We start from the raw sequence: 23,140 nt of genomic DNA, 5'->3' as shown, positions 1-23,140 counted from the left end.
AGGCCTGACCAGGGAGGGCTGGCTGTCCCAAGCCTCAGTCGTGGCTCTTTGTCACATCGATACTCTTGTTTCGAACCAGTGCAGGTGTCTGGGGCTCTCATGTGCCACCTGACAGGCTAGGGAGGTCCGTCAGGACTGCAGAGCAGCAGGTCCCTCGAGGGGAGCAGCAGCTGCGAGCGAGATGACACAGTGGAGAAAGGAACCGTTTCAGGATGACAGGTCCTAAGGGGAACCCAACACACCTTTTAAAAGCCATTACAAAGTACCAAGTTCTGGGAATAAAGAGTAATACCCTGTCTCTGCCCTCAAGCTCACGGCAGAGTAAGGAACTTCAACAGGTATACTGCTGAATTACCGTTTATACCCACAGAAGACAGCAACTGGAATGGATGAAGGGGCCTCACACCCCACAGCTCCAGCTTGCTTCCTTGCTAGCCTTCTGAAAGTGACACACTTCTAAAGAAGTTGATTAAAAAGACACCCTCGGGCTGGAGGGCATGGTACACAATGGTGGATGGCCAGTGGGGACAATGTGGAAGGAACTCTACTCAGTTCCAAGAGGACAACAGATACCTATTGCAGCATACGCGCATACCAACTGGAAGGCCAATTTCGGAGGGAGAAGTCCTTGCACCGGAGTGCAGTGCAGGGCTGCGATCTAGCACACAGTGGGAGGTCTGACCTCGGATGGGACTTATGGGACGCGGTGACTCCCACCCCGCGCACAGGAGGTAGGGCGGAGCACACCATGATGGCAGACTACAGAATCTAACTCAATGAGGATGTAGTAAGGGAGTGATTATTTTAAGGCACCGGCTCAAATGACTTCGGGGGGTGCCAAGCATAAAGTCGGCAGGGCCAGCTGGCAGGTTGGAGACCCAGGAAGAGTTGATGTGGCAGCTCCTCTGGAGGCCAAATTCCTTCCTTCTTAGGGCACCTCAGTATTTTCTTGGGGTCTTCAACTGATTGGATGAGGCCCATCCACAACATGGAAGATAATCTGCTTTATTCAAAGTCTACTGACTTAAATGAAGAGACTCTTAACTACAGAGAACAACTAAGGGTTGCTGGAGGGGTGACGGGGGGGGGCGATGGGCTAATGGGTGATGAGGACTAAGGAGGGCATCTGTGGTGATTAGCACTGGGTGTTACATGTAAGTGATGAATCACTAAATTCTACTCCTGAAATCAATATTATACTATATGTTAACTAACTAGAATTTAAATAAAAACTTTAAAAAAGTGCTGATCACATCTGAAAGATGCCTTCACAAGCAACATCTAGACTCATGTTTGACTAAAACCTGGGGACTAGCTTGGCCTTGTCAAGTTGACACATAAAATTAACCATCCCAGAAATAATCACAGATACAGGGAATTTTTTTTCCTACTGTCCACTCATGAGTTCCAGAAAGCACAGAGTGGAAGTTAGTCTGGCAGAGGGGTGGGAGAGGCGGTGAGATTAGGACAAATTAATAGAGAAACAGCACCTTCCAGGGATGGGAGGAGGAGGAGAAATACAATGTGGTGGTGAAGGGCACAGACTTCACTGTCAGAGCTCGTGGTTCCAGACTGTGCGCCACCACTTACGGCGTGATTCTGAGCAGGTTCTTCAGGTAAACCTGTGTCATCATTTTAAAAAGGGATAATAATATGGGGCAAGGGCTCGCATGTTGTAATCACTCAAGCTTAGTCCTTATATTATGGGGCGACTTGATATTCTAACACCTGGGGTTAGCATTGCTAACCCCAATTATCATTCGTGAATTTAATGTCATTGCACTTAAAATTTCAGTGAGCTTTTTTTGACAAACTGATTTTAAATTTTACTTGAAAAATTAACGTGTGAGAAACATAAAATTCCAAAAGAGAGAAAGAGAGTCTTCCATCACCAGTATCAAAAAGTGCTGGAATACTGCAGTTACACATCTGGTAATGGGGCAGGAAGAGGTAGCTAAATACACAGCTAGCCCAGAAAGTCAAGAAGTTAGACTCCTAGATCCATGATAACTTAGTTTAGGATGACTGTGGTATGTGCCTCCAGTCCGCATAGGGAACCACGGATCATTCAATCAACAGTGTTGGGATAATTGGCTTTCCACTTTCCCAAGTGGAAAGCCTATTTCTGTAATTTTAGACTAGGGAAAGCCTCTCCAGGGCTGACCAGAAAGGTCCTAAAACAACAACAGTTTTGACCACATGGGATTTGAAATTTCTGGAAGGCAAATATGCTTAAGAAACTTACAAGGGGGATTACTGTATTTGCGATCATTTCATGGTCTCTGTATTTGGTCCTACTTGTCTTCATTCAACATTTTTCTTTTTGTTTTCTCTCTTACACTGTATGAACTGTGTTCTTTCTGCTGTTTTGCCTTTCGATGTAACTTTATCCCAACAATACTTACGTTTATATGAAAAAACTGTACACATACAATCTTCCAATACCAACCCAGACCAATCGCCTCTGCTGACTTACCTCCTCCCTCTCACCAAAGATTTGGGCAATATAATCTGGGACTTAATCCTCTTAACATCATGTTCTCTGTGAAGAGCAACTCTGGACACTGGCACTGGAGCCATACATAGCATTATAGATAATATAATTATATACTATATATTCTATTTTATATGCACATACACATATATATAAAATAGGAGATAGCAGTGCTAAATGAGAAGTGGAGCCCATAGGCTTTTCTTTCGCCCTGTCGTCACTCCATTCTCAAGGTCTGAGTCATTTTCAGCTTCCCAAAAGGTGCCTGATACTCTCTAGGTCCTTTAGCACGAGTGACAACTTACGAAGCCATAGCATTCAGACAGAAACGTGTGCCCTTTCCCTCTGTAGATAAGGCTCCATTTTATTTAGGCTTTGGTGTCATGAAAAAAAGTTAGCTTCATTTTGTCCACTGGACAAAAGTTACTGGAGTAACTTTTTTGCCTGTGTGTATTTGTAGGACCTTCTACTTTATCCTTAACATTTAAAAGTTAAGCCAGGCTTTGGGTCGAATGTTCCTTTTTTTGACTTAAAAAATTTTTTTTTAAAAATTTACATTCAATTTAGTTATCATCCGTGTATTATCAGTTTTAGGGGTAGCGTTTAGTGATTTATTAGTTGCATAGAACACCCAATGCTCATTCCATCAAGTGCCCTCCTTAATGCCCATCACCCAGTTACCCCGACCCCTCACCACCTTCCCCTCCAGCAACGCTGTGTGTTTCCTAGGGTGAAGAGTCTCTTAAGAGTTTGTCTTTCTGCTTTATCTTATTTTTCCTTCCCTTCCCCTGTGTTCACCTGTTTTGTTTCTCAAATTCCACGAATGTTCCTAACTTTTAGCAAATTCTGCCTGGCATTCGATCCTTTTAGAGCCTAACATTGACCCTTCTACTCATTGTTTTCACAGATTGTCTTAATCTTGCTGTTTTCTCCTTAGTTTTCAATATCCTGTGGTAGTTTTCAATAAGGCAATGTTGCTCTTCAGCTCTGTGGAAACTATCCTCATCTCGGGGTGCTCTTTCTTTGGTATCACCTGCTCTATTTTCAATGTCCTCATGAACCTAAGAACATCAGAAATTCCCCTCAAACTCTCTCTTGCTTCTTGCTGTATGATTTACTTAGGAGGTACAGGGCCTAACTTACTACCTTTTGTACTTGCGTACCCTCTGCCTGGAACATCCTCTCCCTACACAGCCACGTGTTGTACCCCTTCACATTTCAGGAACGTCTTCATGGTGAGGTCTTTCTTGCGGAGGACCACTTTCGTGGGGAGGACCACTCTATTGGAAACTGGAGTAGAAATTAAACCTACACTCTCCTATCCCTCCTCTGTTTATTTTCCTGTTTAGCCCTAAGGCCACTTAATATACCGTATTATTTTTCACTCATGTCTCATAGTTTTGCTACATGCATCTTGGCCGTGGAAGATAAAATAACTGGATGACAGTCTGGTTTCATTTCTCCAAGGATGCATGGCGTGCCCTGGGCAGGGTTAACGTACCGAAGCTAGTTGTCAATTACTTCTCCATTAACAAAGCTCCTATTTTTAGGTTTGATAAATCTTAGCTAGCAATCTCTACACTGACACGTAAACGTGGCGCTCTTCAAATAGTGGCTGGTAACAACTATATATATCGACTTGATAAAAAATACGGTGATGGAACCTACTGGAAGTGTGAAGTACAGAGTGTAAAGCCAGACTGCATACTGTACTGTGCATGAGAACATCGCAGTTACGTGCTAACAAAGCTCAGTCACAAACGCATCACAGCACTGGCGGTCTTCCATGCTTCCCAGAGAACTCTGGAATGTCTGTCAACGAACACGTGACAACACGCCAAGACAAAAACCCAGCAGTGCAGGAGGCTTGCACAATGCCATGTAAAGCTCAGTTCCGCATGTGCATCCCGGTATCTGGCAACTGATACCTCTCTTAATGCAGGAAGAAACTTTAGTGAAAGAAGCAAAACTGTGATGCCGAGTAAGATGAATCAACAGGCCAAGAAAAGAAAAGAAAGGAAAAAAGAAAAAAGAAAAGAAAATAGAAAAGAGAAAAAAAAAAAGGGAAAGAAAAGAAAAGTGTAGTGTACTGCTACTAACTAAAGACTTCGAAGACAAGTGCCTGGTACAATCCACAAGATCGTATCAGTTGTTTGGACAATACTGCCATGAGTCTACACGCATTTTAAATGCATTCAAATATGTTGTATTTTGCAATAAAGTCATTTAATTTTGTTGCTTATTTTTCATGATTATGTCCTTTCAAATGAAAGTACCTCTTTAATATTTTGTGATTTTTTTTTTTTTTGCAAATTGCCTTACAGTCAATTACTTTTGCGGCAGAAATGTTGGCGGCAAAGATGTCTGTGGCAAAGATGTTTATGGGGAAATGATCTAGAATATTTTACTTACTTTCTCAGTTTATTCTGTTAATAGATGGCTCACATAGATGGGCTTGGAATGAACCTATTTAGCGATTTGCATATATTAACTATTTGCATTTTCTGGATTAAAAATTTCAAAGAGCGAGAAAAACCCAAACAAACCCATTTTCGTCATTGGGGAAGAAAAGAATATGGAAACAGGAAAGATGTCAGTTCTTCCCAAGTTACTTTAACATGCTCAAGAACCAGTGTGATTCCGATTAAAGCAACAAGAACAATCTACAGACTGTGGGGCATACATCCACAAGAACTGAAAGCAGGGACGTGACAGATCTTTGCACACTTACGTGCACAGCACGAGGACTCCCATTCGCCAAAAGGTGGGAGCAACTCCGATGTCCGCTGACACATGAACGGATAAGCAACGGGGTGGGTACACATGCATACGGCAAAACACCATTCAGCCGTGAAAAGGAAGGGAACACCGGCACGTGCTACAACACGGATAAACCTTGGGGAAACTACGCGAAGGGAAGTCAGTCAGCTATGAAGAGACGAGCACTACCGGGTTTCCCTTCTTCGATGTATGTAGCCAAATTCACAGACACAAAGTAGAATGGCGGTAACGGAGGTGGGGGGGGAGTTTAATGAAGAGAGTTTTCAGGTTTTGCAGGATGCACACGCCCTGGAGACTGGCAGCACAGCACTGAGAATGTGTGCTACTGAACTACACGGCCATCAGCGGTCCAGGCGGTAACTTCTAGGTGTATTTTAACACAATTAAAACAGCAGCAACAACAAAGTGACAATGTATGGGATTTTTCAGAGAGCCTAGAAAAGGAAATGAGTAACAGCTAATAAAAACTTGGGGAAAAGAATGAAAAGGAAACTGGCCCAGCCATATACAAAGATATGCCATGAAATTATAATAAAAATAGTGTAGGAATGAGACTCACCAATTCTGTACAGGCAAGAATTTAGTGTTACGACAAGGATGCCATCCTAATTTAGTGAACAAAGACTTTTATTTCAAACGATGGGGGGGTCAATCAGTTTTTAAGTTATTGTTTTAGGAGGCCGGTCACAGTCATATACCCATGTCCATTTCAGATTAATTGAAACTTACAAGTTATTTTCATGTGTCTCATCTCCCTCTATTCTGCCTTTCTTATAGTTTACGATGATTTATTTTGGCCTTCCTCCCTTTACACTCTATTCACCAACTGGGTGAGACTTGGAACGAAGTTGCTGCTTTGGAATGTAAACAATCTTGTAGAAAATCAGTCAACGAATGAAAAGTAAAGGTATGTCCTGTTTTAAAAGAACATCTATTTAATGGAAGAATTCACCTACAATAGTCGGCTCTCCTTGGTATTTAATAGTATTTAATTTACAAGTTTCACTGAATTCTATTCTGTGAACTTGAGCACAGATGTGACGTCAGGGCGGACAGACCAAACACCAGCACGGTTTGAAGGGTCTGCGGTCACCAACATGCCACTCACAAAAGGTTTCCATGCTTTATTTTTAAACTCTACTTATTTAAGTAATTCCTACACCCCACACGGGGCTCGAACTCTCGATCCCAAGTCCAAGTAGTCGCACACTCCTCTACTGGGCCAGCTGGGCACCCTCCACGCTTTATTTTTTGAATACTTCAAGTCTTCCGCTTGAAGTTAGTGAGTTAATACTCATTCCATGCCGAGTCAAAGGACTGCTACAAGGTATTTCTGGGTTCACAGAATACCGTTCCTAGATGGTGTGATACGGAAAAGGACTCCGCGAGGGGTCTACACCCTCGTTTCCAGAACTTGTGAATCGGTCACTGAATCATGGCAAAGGGTCTTTGCAGACATGTAAGCCAGAGACACCTGAAGACAGGGAGCTCACTACCGTGGCATATCCTCATGGGTCCCCTTTAATGACACGAGCTATTAGAAGCGGAGAAGTCTCCCTGGATGGAGGCAGAAGAGACGCAGCAGAAGGGAAGTCAGAGACATGGGAGCTGGCAGGCGGACTCCAGGCACCGCTGCTGGTTTGAAGACCGGGCAGGCAAGAGGCTTTAAGCAGTTGAGAAGGGCTCCCTGCTGCAGCCGGCGAGGACTAGGCCTGCGACCCCACGACCACAAGCAACTCAGTTCTGGCAACCCTCTGGATGGGCCTGGTGGTGGGCCTGCCCCCGGCACCGTGCCAGCTGCCGGCCACTTCAGGGATCTGAGAGCCCGAGCCGAGGAGCCCCTGGGCCCACCCGCACTTGTGACCACACAAGGCACACCCCCTGGACCCTGGGTTAAACTGCTAAAACCTTGGCAATTTGTTACTGCAGCAATAGAAAACAAACACCTAGAGAGACTGAATCCTTTTCTCATCTCTAATAAATGGGGACAAAGAAAAGAGAATGCCACGCGTAATGTGGGGGGCAGATTTAGGGCTGTCGCTCCCTCGGCTAGACTCAGGGACTCACGGGTCCCGGGTCAAGCCGGCTGAGGCAGCAGAGGAACGTCAGCTCCGAGGAAATGAGGACGAGCTCCCGTTAACCGGCGACTCCACGTTAAGATTCTGACAATGTTTTCAGAAAGATTATGTTTCAAGGAAGGACTCCTTGTTCTTGGTTTGTCCCTCTTAGCTGTCAAATGACCGTCACTGCGTCAAGCAGAGGGTCCGCAGGCGGCAGTGCAGGAAGAACACGGAGGCGAGCAGGGCCTCTCCCCGAGTGCCACACCCCCCACCTCACAAAATAACCCGATTAACACCCACTTCCTCAGTCTAGGCCCACAGTGTTTAAAACAACAGAAAACTATGTCGAAGAAGAATATCTGAAGTTTTTCCCATCCCCTTCCCGTGATCCCCACACCCCTCGTTTGATCAAAAGCTAAAATCTAGAAATACATTAAGTAAAAGTAGGGGGACAAATGCTGAAATAGGTATCGGGCCCAAAGAGAAGGGATATCTGAAGGCCTTTCTGAGCCATTTCTCAGTACGGGCGCCATTCCTAATAAAAGCGCCTACTGGAAATCCCATCCACTTGGTAAATGTTTATGGAACATGTTCTCACGACAGATCTGTTCTAGACACTGCTGTCAAGGAACCTGGTCTAGCAGGAAGCAGGGAACTATAACACGTCTGTTGTAAGGTATGTGCAAAGTACAAAGAGGGCACAGGAGTTCACTTGAGGCTGCTGACTGTGGGCTAAGCTACAGGCAGGAGGAACGGGAGGTGGCCGCTGGACAGAACATTCCAGGTGAGACCAGCAGGAGTAAAGATACTGCGGCATGAACTATGACAGTACAGCCTGTTCACGTAACTGAACAATCCCATCACGTGAGCATAAAGCGTCTATGCTGGGGTGGGAACCAGTGGGGGACCAGTAGGAGGTCGGCCCCTAATAGTCAGGTAGGGATCACATCATAAGGGGCATTAGCCTCTACCTCGCAGGTGAATGTGAAGCCGAGGAATGGCACAGGAGATCGCTTTGGGAACAAAAGAGGAAAGAGATTCAAATGAAGACCAGAGACCGCAACTGGGAGAAGGCTATTATATGAACAGAGATAACGAGGACCCGAACTTAAGATGCAACAGTGGAAGTGAGCGTAAGGTCCCCAATTTAAGGAATACTCAGAAGGTAAAATATGTGACAGACATCACAGGCTTCCAGCTGACTTCCATTCCAACTCCCTGCCTTCCTTGCCGCAGCTCAGCAGGTGGGCCAGGAAAGCCAGCTAGCCCCTCTCTCGGCTTCAACAGCCAGAGGTGAGCCCATTCCAGACCATTCCTTAGGAGGGGAGGGTGGCTCTGGCAAAGCATTTTCTGTGAAAAGGAGAAAAAGGCTCTACTCGCCTCTTTCTTCACACCCTGCTGGAGGACATTCTGTTTGGTGCCGGGATGGTCATTTCCCAACTAGGAGGGGACAAACCAGAACAAAAGCCAACAGGGAAGGGACAGACAGAAAGTCTCAGTCCTGGGTGCCCCCCAGCTGAGCTGCTGAACTAACCCGGGATCGTTTATCTCTGGAGTCAAGAGGAGTATCCTTCCGGCTAAAGCTACTGATGGTCAAGCTATTGCTTTCAGACAGAATCAACCAGACTTCGAGTCATGGGGCCTAGGGACTGGACTCTGATGGGCTCGTAATACAGAAGCAGCAGTGGCTTTACTCCCAGAATTCTGGCTTGGGAAACCAAGCAGAAGGTCATCAAGACAAAATTATAATCCAAGATTGGGGGTGGGCAGTGTTGGGTTGAGTAAAGGGTGACGTCTGAGCTGGGAAGGGAAGGGAAGGGAAGGAGCATGCCGCATGCTGATTTAGGTGAAGGGTGTATGTAGATGCATCTGGAACTCATTTAAAAAGTCTGAATTAGACGCACAGATGCATGTGAAGTCAGGTCACACACATGTGCCCTCACGTGCTCTTGGAGGACTCAGACGGAAGCGGGATGGTCAAAAGAAATATGGACCCAAACTTCCTTATTTGAAGAGTCTTAGTGCTAAGGCTCTGAAGATGTACAGATGCTATTTGAAAATAAGAAGAAAGCAGCTTACTGAATGAATCTACAAGTATTATCATGCTACCACATGTTGGTGGTATTTTGTAAAAATTCATTAGTGGCCAAGATGATCCGAAATGGCACAAATTCGGGGTCTCTGGCAAATGAAGCCCTCGTGGGAGAGAGTCTACACCAGACACTGGCCCGGCACCTGACCCTCAGCTGAATCACCTGCTTTATGTGTGCCCGTAAACTGGGAACATGTGAATAACCTCATTCCAGGACCCGGAAATAACGCAGGCCATGTTTTATTGGCAGCAGATTACCCCAAAGTACAAAGAGGAACATAATCACTGAGAAAGCAGCAAGCAATAATTTAGCTGCACTGTGTTAGATTAAGTAACCTTTTAAGGATTATCCTATCCCTCCATGAGAAGAAGTTAATACAGGTGACCCTGTTACAAATTCTTTCTTACATGCAGCAGTTCTGGAAGAAGAGAAATGATCAGCAATTCCCCATCTAGGGAACAGGAAAAATGCAGTCCAAGCTGGAGCAGGTGACAGTCTCCCAGAGAGCCACAAGGATACAAGGCAAAGGGTCCCTATAAACTGATTATGAGTGAAAAACAGGGGTTGATTTTGATGTTTGCAAAGTCTAGTCTGGAAGGACTCTGCTAGACGAGGCCTGCACAGACAACAGCGATCCCCATCAAAGGCACCTATGATGCATGAGCGGTACAATCAAAGATAAAAGAGATTTGACCTTGATATCAAGCAGAACCGTTCCAAAACCAAGACAACTAGAGAAAGAGCAGTTTAAAAGATACGATCTTCTACCTCAACACACTGGTCTTCACTCAGAAACTAACTCTGATCACCCTGCTCCCTACCATGAAAACTTTAGATAGTTCCCCTGGTTCAGAGACCAGCCCCCGCTCAGTCCTTGTCCCAGCCCCAAAGGAATCAAGTTCTAATCAGACTGTCCGTTTTGTCTCTTTCACGCAGGCTACACTGTTACAGGGAGCAGCTGTTTCCCAGGCCAACCTGCGCTCTCCTCCCGCCACTGTTCCTGCCTGTAGAGGTCCTGGTACCCCTCTGCAATCCCTAATTCTACAACCCACATGTGGTCTCCTCCTTCACATCCTCTTCTGCCATTCCATGATCGAAATCATGCTACTTTGTTCCGAATTGTTACTACTGTTGTACCTCCTCTATGAGAGTCGCAATTCCTCAAAGGAAAAAGGATAATTCAATCATTTTTGTGACTTCTCCAAGGTCATAATAATTGCAGCCTGCTGAATTAGTGACACGAAACAGCCACAGCCCGAAAGCTGTCCAGAGAACATGCAAGGGCAAGTTTGTTAGAAGTCTAATAATTCAATTATTTACCACGCTGATAGACACTCATATGCTCCTTCTCCTCCTATTGCTAGGAAAAAGCAATTGATAAGAAATAAACACAGAAATTATTCAGTAGAGGAGATAATGAATCAGACTGCAGTCTAGAAATTCTAGATCCTATTTTTAGTTATCTGGGCAGGTTTAATTTACCCCTTTCTCTACCTGCCTCCTCTGTAAGTACTGACTTTACAAAAGTGATATAAGGAATACAATCTTTATTAAAAGACAAGTTAATATTTTTAACATCTTTCAGATCACTCTTCCCTTTGAAATATACTGGTATACGTGTGCCGGTAAACTAGGAATATGTGAATAACCTCATTCCAGGACCCGGAACACCAATATCATCTCTAGCTTCTCCTACAGTCACCACAATTAGCAATGCTTTTTGTGATTCAGAGAGTCCCTAAGTGTAAGGAAGCCTATTACATGCCAAAGAATGCACTGGCAGTTTTATTTTAAAAAGCCAAATTTCTCTCTACCTCTACTTTCAGATTTTAGTCTACAACCCTCTGGCCATTGCATATTCCTAATTTATAAAGGGGTTGAATGACCCAGAAGAAAAAAACATACTGCGCTCTCAAAAGAAAATAATGCTGTGAGATATTTTGTAATAGTCTTCATGAATAAACAAGAAACCAAATGCACATCACGGGGGTGGAGACAGGCAATGAAACAGTAAAAAGGCAGTAAAAACTCCTGAACAATAAAGGCATCCAGTACCATAAGAAGTTGACATCTAGAGAATGATTTCTAACCCATGACCTAGGCCAAAGACCTTACCAAGTGCCCTGCTGTTCTAGGCCCTCCAGTTCGCCTCTAATTTTTTCTGCATGTTTCACTTTCCTCAGCCTGTCAACCCACCTCCGAACCCAGAACCCACGTCAACGGAGACCTCACCTCAAGTCCCCAGCAGTGTCTAGCCCATCCTGACATAATTCCCAGATTAGGACACGGGGAGCTCCTCTCTACCCAAGAGGTGACAGGGTAAATTTAGAAATGCAGACGCAGTGCCACGGAATGCAAAGTTCCGATCTGCGAGTGAGAACCATGACTTCTGACATCTAGCACCTCGGCTCTTCTGCCTCTTTAAGCCAACAAAAATGATGAGGACTTCTTCCTCCGCCAAGAGATTTCGCACCTCGAAGGCAGAGGCGACTCTCTCACAAAGCAAAAACGCATCAAGCGAAAGCAAACAAACCCCAGCTCGCATCTTAACTGCCACGACCATCCCCTACCGGGAACTTCAGCTGCGACTCTAACAAAGCAGTCCTGGGACTCGGTTCCGTGGGCTAGCCGTCCTGCAAAGTTAGGTGACCTCACACACAAGCTCTCCCCTTCCCTCTCCTGCGGTCAGTCAGGTACCTGTTGCATCACCTGGCGAGTGGTCTTCAGAGGCCAGCGCAGGAGCCCCACCAGGACCCCCACTGAATTCAGCTGGGCTTGCTCAACTGGAGCCTCGTTCGCGTTGACGAGGTTGCCCTGGAGGCAAAGGGGTGCTGGCGCCCGTTCACCTTGGACGAGATTCTAGCACCGGCACCGACAGATGGGACTTTCGGGACTTGGAAGGGCTTGGGAGTTCCTGAGGACCCGGGGCAGGAAGAGGTGCTCGGGGACGGGGCGGCCCGGCGTCCGGGCGGCAAGAGAGGGCGGTCGGACCCCCTCCCCCGACGGAAGCCTCGCCCGAAGGGCGCCGATCCGCCACCCGGGGGTCGGGCCCCGCGCGGGCTCCGGGCCGCGCAGGGGCCACCGCCGGGGCTCCAGGCGCCGCGAGCCCGGGCGGGAGCCCTCGGGCGGACCGGGCAGCGCTGCCCGCCCGCCGACGTGCGCGAGGATTCCAACAGCCTCCCGCTCCCCTCCCCCACCCCGAGAACTAAGCTGGAGGCGGAGACGCGAGGCAGGAAGCGCAGGGGCCGGGGGCCGGGGGTCCGAGCCCCGCGCCGAGCGGCCGGACACTGCCGGCCTGGGCCGCACTCACCATGTCGTACACGTTGAGCACCACTAACTGGTTAGCCCCCATCCTCCTCCCCGCGGCCGCCGCCTCGTCCTCCAGCCGCTCCGTCTCCGCGGGGCCGAGGCCGCTCCCACCCCCGCGGGCACTTGAGGGGGCCGGAGCCGGGCACTACGCGCACAGCCCGGCCCGCGGCAGCCGGCGCGGGAGCATCGGGGAGCCGGGCCGCTCCCGGGCGCCGCCGACAGGACCCTCTGCGCCGACGGGGCCGGACCGCTGGCGGGCCCGCTCCGGCTCAGGCGCCTCCCCTCGGCAGCGGACACGTGGGGAAAGGCGGGGCCTGAGCGGGGCGGGGGGCGGGCGCCAGGCGCCCCGGGGGCGGGGCCGGCCCGGCGCCGGGGCTGAGCCCGCCTGCGCTCTGGCTCCGCGCGGCCGCACCTCGGGACCTAAAATGGCGCTTCTCACGCTGCAGGAGCGGGGTCCTAGAAATACTACAATTCCCGGCATGCACTGAGGACCCCCCCCCCCAACCCGACTCCTTCCCCACTCCCCAGCTCGCGGCTGGAAGCGCAGAGGCCGAGTCTCCACGACTACGGCTCCCAGCATGCCGCGCCCCCCCCCTCCCGCTCCTTACCGCACCAGGCCTCCCCAGGAGACTACAGCTCCCAGCATGCAGTGCTTGGGATCCGCGCCGGTCCTCTGCGGTGCGCCCTTGGCGGCAGGTGAAGTCCTCTACCTTCAACCCTTTTTCGTCGGTGCCACTGCTGGTTTCCGTCGCGTTGAGCCCGTGGAAGTCAGCTGAATGTGGCAAAAGACCATAGTGACAACCCTGTTTTCCAAGCCCTCCGTGCTGCTTTTTTTTTTTCCTTGCACGTGGAACGGTGGGGAAATAGAGGAAGGCAGGTTGCTGGTGGTGGGGGTGGGGGTGGGGTGGGGAGGGGCACAATGTGCATCCGATCCGGTTAGTACTCAGTATGAAATATTTTATGAAACTATCTTGCCGACAGGGGAAGAGAGTGCAGTACTCACAGATTGGCATAACCCTAGGACACAGTAGTTGCTTTTCCATTTATTCAACAAATATTTGTCTTGTGCCGGCCATGTGCCCGGCCGTGTTGCAGGCCCTGGGGAATACCGTCCACAGAGGAGGAAGGACAAATATGGGTGATACGTGCTTTGCAGAGAATCAAAATAGGATGAAGTGATTGACCGTAATCTTAGATTAGCTGCAGCTGGAAGGTCTTGGGGACGAGGTTTGGTTTAAATAGATTTGAATGGCAAATATCCGTCTGGACAAATATCCCCTCAAAGGGGAATAGCAAAGCTAACATTCAGGCAGTTGGGGGGTTGGGGGAATGAAGACGTTCTCTCCTGATTTGCTTTGATTTTTCGCAACATATAAGAGGCAAGATGATCACTGGAGAGCCAGAGGCAAGGCGAGGGATATAGGGAATTTGGAGAGAGAGGTGTAGAATAAGGAAAAACAAATATGCTAGGGAAACAGGATTCACTTGCCAGTGTTGTGTGAAGGTAGGTGCTGTGTGCGTGATATTTGACTGTCAAGTGTGCTGTGGACAAATTTCTGAAATTAATTTCTGGTTTGCTTTGCTTCCCTTCCCTTTCCCTCTGTGGCTTTCCTCTCCACCTAACCCTGTTGAACAAACTAGAGGTGTGGGGGAAAGGCTCTATCTCTTAACACTTCACTGAGTCTTGGCTGCACAACTGAGGGCTCACACCGCCGGTTCACTTCACCTCTGACCCCGCCCACTTGCCTTACCCTTTGTGATCTCATCTGCTCCTAGCTGTCGCTGTCCCAGGCCAGCCAAAAAGTCTGATGCCCCCATCCTCATACCCCTTCTCTCTCTTGAGCACTAGGCTAGTTTAACCTGGCACCTATAGGACTTCTCCACAAAAGGTATTAACTTCCTATTCTGTTATTAAAATGAACACCTGCTTAGTGGTTTAAAATGACATAACACAAATTTCTTGTCTTAGAGTCCTACCGGTTAAGAGTCCAAAATGGGTCTCCCTGGGCTAAAAGTCAAGGACTGTGTTCCTCCTGGAGGTTCTAGGGGGGAGAATCTGCTTCCTTTCTCAGCTTCTAGAGGCTGCTCTCATTTTTTGCCCTGACCTCTATCATATCTTCTCTGACTCTCCTGTCACCCTCTTTCACTTAGAAGGACCCTCGCATTGGCCTACCTGAATAATGCAGGATAATGTCATCTCAGGATCCTTAACTAATCATATCTGCAATGTCTTTATTCCTATGTAAGGTAATATATTTGAAGGTTCTGGAGAATTCGATGGGGACCTCTCTGGAGAGCTATTATTCTGCCTACCACACAGGATGTCCCATGATCATTTCACATTCATCAGACACAAGAGAATTCACTGTCTGATGATGAAATGACTTGTATTGCTTGTGTAATTTAGGTACTGATCTACCAAAAACCGAAATTATCCATCATTCATTCATTTTGAACAAGTATTAAAGGAATACTTTTTACATGTCAACCACTGTTTATCACTCCTATATTGTGATAAAACAAGACTGCTGCTCTCATGAAGCTTACAGCTTACAAACCAGCTTTATGTCTTCCACTGGTTTGTGTGTGTGTGTGTATACATATATATATGTACACATATATATATATATATTCATTAATTTATCATTTAAATTGAAGGAGACAACAGTAGTTGAACATAAAAAGGAGGCTTTTTGGGGGGTAGTTGCCAGGAGTTGCTCTAGGAATATTAAAGAAACTAGCAAGAGAAATTTTAAAATAAACAGGAAATGTAATATAAATATTAACACGTAAAATTTAATATAAGAAACATTTCCTATAAAATGTAATATAAATGTAAATTGGGTACTGGAGGCCTAAAAAGACAAAAAAGGGAGCACTGAGGTGTCACAGAGGTAATCAGCACCAGAAGCAGCTGTCATCCCCAGGTCTTGGGGAACAAAGAGGTTGGAATTTAAAGAGTTTTGAAGCTTGGAGGAGAGTCCCATTGAGTTGTGTTTAGTGTCTCTCAAGGGCGCTATGATGCCGGTCCTGGAAGGTTTTTATGAATTTGAGTTAGAAATCAAACAGTGCTACTCAAGCCTTCTGCTTTGCTGGGGTGAATAAATATGGCTAAGTTCACACAGACAGGAAAGGTGGGGACAGGAAGCCCTTGTTCCTCCTCCTTGCTGGCCAGTATCCCTCTGGCACATGGTGCCAGAGAGACCGACCAGAGTTCCAGCCTTCATCGCAGCCAAAAAGGCAGATTTGAGACTGGTAGGAGCCTTGATATGACCTCCCACAAAGGATTCCTTAGGCAACGTGGAGGGAGATACAAGTTTCCAAAGCAGCATAGAGAAAAATAAATGTTAAATTTCTTGCTCCGTGAGGCCTGTTGTAGAGAGGAACAGAGTCCAGCTGTGCCTGATTTCCTGTTATGTGCCATATTACCCCCAAACATAACAGCTTCAAGCAAAAACATCTTAGTTTCTAAGTCAGGAATCTGAGAACATTGGATTCATGTTTAGGTGAATATTTTTGGCTTATGGTCTCTCCCAGGGTTTCAGTCATCTGAAGGCTTGACCGGGGCCAGAGGCTCCACTTCCAAGCTTGCTTAGGTAGCTTTAGCAGGAGGATCCGGTTGGTCACCAAAAGTCACAAAGGGAGTCTAGAGTTCATCTTGAAACAGTTCGTTTTCCATTTCAGAGTTACCAGCGGAAGAGGAAATGTCGTTGAAAAATTCAGAGGCTACTTGTATTTTTTTTTGTCTTAGATGTCTTTACTGATGAAGTGGCTTTTTAAGCCATTGATAATTGAACCAGCTTATGGATGTGACAGGGAAAGCAATGATCTTTGATCGGTCTTTGATAGTGGTCGTTGAAGTAGCTGCTCAGGTAGGCACTTCTGCTCTTGATCGCCTTATGCAAGACATTTAGTTGTTCCTGGCTAGGTGATGAGTTCAGTGTAGCTCACCTATCCATGTTGTGCTTCCCATGTCTCCAGAATTATTCCATTTTGGCACTAAATATAGAGCTCATTCTTGTTGAAGTCTGGGCAATCAACTGCCCTAGGGGCTGTTCTATTCTTAATTGGTACAAAAAGGCCTGGGTCCTACAAGAACATCGCATCCCAAACTCCGTGACCAGACCAGGCGAGAACTTGGCTTGCCATTTTGGTAACCTGTATGAGGATGTGTCCTTGCGCATTCTGTAAGATGGACAGATAATGGAATATTGTTTTCCATGTGAATATGAATTCTTTCTGATCTTCTTTTCTCATGGGACAGAGAAGAATTCATCTGCCAGATCAGTAGTTGCACATGGGATACCTGAGCTCCAATGAACGCACCCTAACACAGAGACACATCTAGCAGCAGGAACTGGTGTTCCTAGTTGGCTAACTCCGAAGGAGTCATTCTCCTTTACTTTTACTTTTACTTTACTTTTCTGCATGAACCAGCTGGGTCATTAAGTAAAGACATGACAGAGACCACCAACCCTCCATCTTTTTAGGTCCTTAATGGTCTAAGCTGATCTCGACTATCCCTCCTGGAAAATGGTAATGATTTTCTAACATGGCTAGGTGTATGTATAGGAGATAGTTTTAAAGGTTTGCATTTGACCTTCCCCACTATGATCATTCGTATTCCACAGACTGGGAGTCCAATGTAGGCTTTACTCCAACTGCCACATATATTAATTTCAGTTATGTGCTTGAGGATGGGGAAAGGACCTCTGGGTGGCTGTGAGCCCTGTGGTCCTTCAAGGTCCCCATCTGTAAAGGGGGGGCTTGATGACACTTTGGGTCTCTTTGTATCAGTGTCCACTCAGACCTGTATCTAATTGTCCTCAAAATGCCTAGTTGTTTCACTGATATGGTCACCTGAGTAAATGGCCATAGGTCTCGCGATGGTGGGTGGTGGGGGAGATTGTCATCATATAGACTCGCCACAGTGTTGTAGGGTCCTTCTTCCTTGGGAACTGGCAGATTCCGGATCTGGTAATCTGCTCAGGTCTGGGGACAGGAGCAAGGGACTGTGACTTTTTATTGGGACAATTACCCTTAACCACCACCTCTATTTTTCCTCCTTTAATAGATATAATCAAGAGCCTTGTTGGCTGTCTGACAATTTTGCCACCAACGCCAGCATATTCTACTGACCACAGTTCCCTCCACCTCAGGTCCCCTTGACCACTTCTTGTCATCATGGTAATTTTGGTCTCCCAGCTTCTAGAAATAAAGTGCCTTCACCAAGCCTCTCTCACTTTGAGGCCTCATCCTTCCCATGAGTGTTAATAAACCCTGTCTCTGCCTGCCTCCCTTGCCCTCATCCCTGGCTGCAGTGGCCACCACCACTGGGGGTTTCAGTGATGCTGGTGGTTCTCCCATCCCATTGTCTTTGAGAAATAGTGTGCCCTCTGGACCTCATGTAATGCCTCCATTCCAGCCCGTCACCTCCCTGAGCTGCTTTATTCCTTCCTCTACCACCTGCCAGGACACTCGGCTTTTCTACTTGCTGAGAGTTGGCTGCCATTTTTTTCCAGGTTTCTAAGAGCCAGAAGGAAGTTTGCCCCATCCTTCAGGGTCCTTGCTAGGGTGTTAGTTAAATCCCGTATCCTGAGAAAGTGCCTGCAAGTCAGCAAAAACTTGCTTATCTGGTTTTAAAGAACCCTTGGAATCCAATCCCGGGTGTACCGCTCTGGCCCTGGGCAGACGTGCAGGTTTGTTTTTGTCCTTCTTCCTCCCTGGTGCAACATGTCACCAGCTGGGTTAGGCTAGGATTTAACCCAGAGCATCAGGGTGGGGGGGCACATATTCTCTAGTGAGGGAGTGGCTTCCGCAGCATCCTCCAGAACAGAAGATGTACTGGCTCTTACTAGAGACGGACAGGCAATGTCTGTGCCCAGGAGGTGGGCATGGGGAGGGGCGGGTGTGGAAAGACATCCATCCAGCAGACCCTGTCCCAGTTTTCAGGACCCCAGTTTGTCCCATGAGCACCTTGACCTCTGCGTCACAGATCTGCCTTGGTCAAGGGTTCAAACATCTCTAGAGCCCTGGGATTGAAGGTCTTCAATCGTATCTTTCATCCTGCTACTGGTGATAATGATCTCTTTATATAAGTCACCGCGGAGACGCGGTGGTTCTCACGCTTCGCCTTCAACTGCTGGGACTCTGTCTCTCACCGAACTTCTGCAGGTTGTCAAGCAATAAAAGGCGAGGTTGGGGAGAAAAGGGACCCTTTGTGCACTGCTGGTGGGAAGGCAAATTTGTTCAGCCACTAGGGAAAACAATATGGAAGTTGCTCAAAAAATTAAAAATAAAATTGTCCCGTGATCCAGCAGTTCCATTCTGGGTCTTTCGCCAAAGGAAATGAAAACATGACTTGGAAGAAATAATAGGCATTTCTCCATGTTTATTGAAACATAATTTACAGTAGCCAAGATATGGAAACAACTGAAGTGTTGAGGGACGAAGGGATAGAAATGATGCCGTATACATATATACACATAATAGAATATTATTCGGCCATGAGAAAGGATAACTTCCTATTTGCAAGAACATGCATGGAGCTTGAGGACATTATGCTAAATGAAATAAATCCAAACAGAGAAAGACAAATACTGCAGGATCTCACTTATATGTGGAATCCTAAGAAGCCAAATTCATAAAAACAGAGTAGAATGAGGGTTACGAGACGCAGAGAGCTGGGGGAATGGGGTAGGGGCTAGGAGATGAGCCCTGGAGAGCTATTGCACAGCATCACCATTATAGGCAACGATCCCGCGTTATAAACTCCACGGTTGCTGAGAGATCAGATCTTAATTGCTGCCATCGCAAAAAAGTGAGACTATAATTATGTGACATGACCGAGGTGTTAGCTAATGCCATAAAGGTAACCCTACTGCAGCATATAAATGTATCAGAACAACACATTGTACATCTAACATTTATACAATCATACAATATTACACGTCAATTATATTTCGATTTAAAAAACACATAATTTAGGGCGCCTGGGTTGCTCAGTCATTAAGCGTCTGCTTTGGGCTCAGGTCAGGATCCCAGGGTCCGGGAATAGAGCGAGGCATCAGGCTCCTTGCTCAGTGGGGAGTTTTTCCCTCTCTCTCTGCCCCCAGCCCCTGTCCGCCTGCTCATTCTCTTGGTCACTCTCTCTCAAATAAATATAATCTTAAGAAAAGCCACGTAACTTAGCAGTAACTCGCAGACTTTGCTGTTTTTGTCAGCCTATGTTTTTCCGACGCTTGCTGCATTCACTGCACCCGCTAGCACTCCCCTCCCCCGGGGCACTTCCCCAGCCCACTACCAGCGAGAACTTTAGCAACTGAACCACCAGCTTGAGCCAGAAACTCCGGGGGCGCCGCATACCGGTCAGGATGGTGCTGTCTCTGCCTGCTGGGTGCTGGATCAGTCTCAAACACCCTCTGACTCCGTTTCCTCAGGCCACTCGTGTCATCACTGCGTTACTCCAGGTCCCCTGAGAAACAGTCACCAACGTGGGATTAGCTGCGCAGTGATTTTTATTAGAGGAGGGACTCAAATGAAAGGAAATAGGAAGTTGTGGCGGGTTGGGAGAATCATCAGATGCCCAGGGTCCTGGGATTGAGTCCCGCATTGTGTTGGGCTCCCTGCTCAGCGGGGACCCTGCTTCTTCTGCCTGCTGCTTCCTCGGCTTGGGCTCTCTCTCTCGTGCTCTCTCTCAAATAGGATAAAATCTTTCAGAAAAATAGTGTAAGTTCAATGTGGCAGGAAACAATAGCAAGAAAGCAAATACCACCTGGAATTAGGTCATTTTAAATTGGGTGCCTATGGCCCTTCCGTTTGTCCTTGTGCAGATACCCGGTTCTGCAATTAGGAGCAAATTTCTCGTGCTGTTCCTGTTTTGTTGCCCTCTTCACAGTTTTAAGGTTTTGGTTCATCACTTCGCCTCTGCATACATCCCCACTCCCCGTCCCACAGTGACACACGCGTGCGCATGCACACAATATCAGCGAAATGATGTGCATCTTTCTGTACGTTTCTTCACGCTCTCATGCACAGGGCTTTTCTTTGGTTCGTACGATAAGTTCGTGCTGTAAATACTTCTCTGTGGCTTGCTCTTCTCATTGAACAAAACCTTGTGGAAAATCTTTTTAAATCAACTGCTACAGATTGATCTGTAGGGCCAATGTACAATCATTTACTCAACTATTCACCTATTGATAAGCATTTTTTTTTTTTGGTAGAGTTTTGTCATAACAACCAATGATACAGCATTTATATATACATATAGGTCCTCCCCATCCCATCTCATCCCATAAATAGATCCCTAAGAGTGGAATTTCTGTATATGTATGTATATTTTTAATAGATCTTACCGGATTGCTTTCCAAAAAAGTTGAAATAATTCTCTTTCCTTCTGAAGTGCAAGAGAATTTCCTTCCCGAAGCGCCTGTCTGGCTCTTGGTTGGGCTCAGGTCATGATCTCAGGGTCGTGGAATCAGCCCCACATTAGGCTCCACAATTAACACGGAGTTGACTGGGGATTCTCTCTCCCTCCTCTTCTGCCCTGCCCCCCACCCCTGCACTCTTTCTCAAATAAATAAATAAATAAATAAAAATTTTGTTTTAAAGGGAATTTCCTTTCCATCCGTGACCCTCCTTCTTTCCCAAGAGTATTAACCTTCCGAGTTTGTGCCCTCAGGTGAGGAATGCAAGCCTCAGTGTTACTTTGGTTTGTATCTTCCCAACGGCTGGCAAGCTCCAGCATCCTGGGGGCTTGAGCCCCGGATCTGGACTCCACATGCCCGAATGTGAATTCTAGCTCCATCTCTTATCAGCTGCGGGACCTTATAAACATTACTTACCTTTTTGTGCCAGTTTCCTCATCTCTGTATTGGGAAATAACACTCCCATCTTGAGGCCTTGTTAAAGAGGGTTAGGTTAAGTTATTAGAACAATTCCTGGAGCATAGTAAACACTAAAAAATAGTTGCTTTAAATATGTTTATCGGCTATGTGGGTATACCCCGCTGTAAAGTGACTATATTCTTTGCTCTCATCTCTATTGGGTAGTTTTGCTTCTTTTTTTCCCCTGTTAATTATTTTTATCAGATTTTGTCTCACTTCCTTCAATAAAGATTTTAAAGATTGTTTTCATGTATGTCATACACCTTTTATATTAAATTCTGTATAATTTGTCATTACAATGAGTAAATTACTTTTTATTTTTTCTATTGCTGTTATATAACATTATAGAGAAAGGAGGTATTTTGTTTGTTTATTTAATTTGTTTGAGAGAGAGAGTGCGTGCTCGCGGGCAGAGCAGACTTCCTGCTGAACAGGTTGCCCACTGGACTTGACCAGGATCCCGAGATCATGACTTGAGTGGAAGGCAGACGCCTAGAAAAGGTATTAATTTTTAAATATCTATCTCATATTGAGCAAATCAGGTTATCTTAACCTAATAATTCTTGTTACTAATTTTGGGTTTCCTAGGCATATTATCTTGTTATTGAAAGAGAGGATTTTTTAAATCTCCTTTCCCACAGTATTTATAATGGTCATTTCATTTTGTTTTCCTCTTGTAATGTCAGAACTTACAAAACAGTGATGAATAGCAGGTATCCCTGTCTTGTTCTTGATTTTGGTAAAATAAGAAATTCTAATTACAGACAGCAGCTTTGATCTGTGCCCATGGAGTTCCATCTTGCTCATTTTATCTTTTGTGATCTTCTATTCTTGATGTCTGTGCTGTAGATTTCAGACTTGTTTAGCTAGCTTCCACAGTCACACAAACCAGTTCTTGTGAATCTTTACACACATGCGCGCGTGTGTGCACACACACACATACACACACACCCCCTTCCCACAAGTTCTGCTTCTCTAGTTGAACTCTGACTATTACAAACACTAATTGTTTGAAAGCTGTGGTAACATTTGGGTAAATTAAGCTTATGCTGAACATGAAAATCTTATTCTAAAAAAAATTAAAACTTAGAGCAGCAGCTTCTCATTCTCAATATAATAAGCTGTACACTTCATGTGTGAATCTACCGCTAGAAAAACTTCTGAAATACATTTAAGAGAGATTATCTAGGACACATGAAGACTTTTATACATAAACTACAGCCATATGAGATTTCATATGAAAAGTTTTACGCAAATAAATATTTGAGGGGCTCCTGGGTGGCTCAGTCAGTTAAGCGTCCAACTCTTCATTTCGGCTCAGGTAATGATCTTAGGGCTGTGAGATTTAGCCCTGAGTTAGGCTCTGCTCTCAGCCAGGAGTCTGCTTCCTCCTTCCCCCTCCTTCTGCCCCTCCCCCAAGCTAAAAAAAGAAAAAGTATTTGATATATTTACACACTTCCAAAAATTTACTTTCATTCTTAGGAAGGATTTTAATAGGCAAATTTAGTTTTATTTTAT

At 46.2% G+C, this 23,140-nt stretch overlaps 1 protein-coding gene across 1 annotated transcript in view; it reads right to left on the bottom strand.

The window, feature by feature from the left end:
* The window catches only part of DESI2 (desumoylating isopeptidase 2), a 43,195-nt gene extending 30,281 nt beyond the window's left edge, over positions 1–12,914 (bottom strand). Inside the window, exon 1 of the mRNA XM_044267062.1 lies at positions 12,739–12,914. Within this exon, the coding sequence (XP_044122997.1) occupies positions 12,739–12,780 (42 nt within the window). The 5' untranslated portion in view covers positions 12,781–12,914. The remainder of the gene's footprint in view (positions 1–12,738) is intronic.
* Positions 12,915–23,140: the final 10,226 nt, after the last annotated feature.

Source organism: Neovison vison, chromosome 10 (assembly GCF_020171115.1).
Source record: "Neovison vison isolate M4711 chromosome 10, ASM_NN_V1, whole genome shotgun sequence".
NCBI classification, from domain to species: Eukaryota; Metazoa; Chordata; class Mammalia; order Carnivora; family Mustelidae; genus Neogale; species Neogale vison.
Note: the sequence above shows the minus strand (reverse complement) of the source record. Positions and strands in the feature narration are given on the sequence as shown.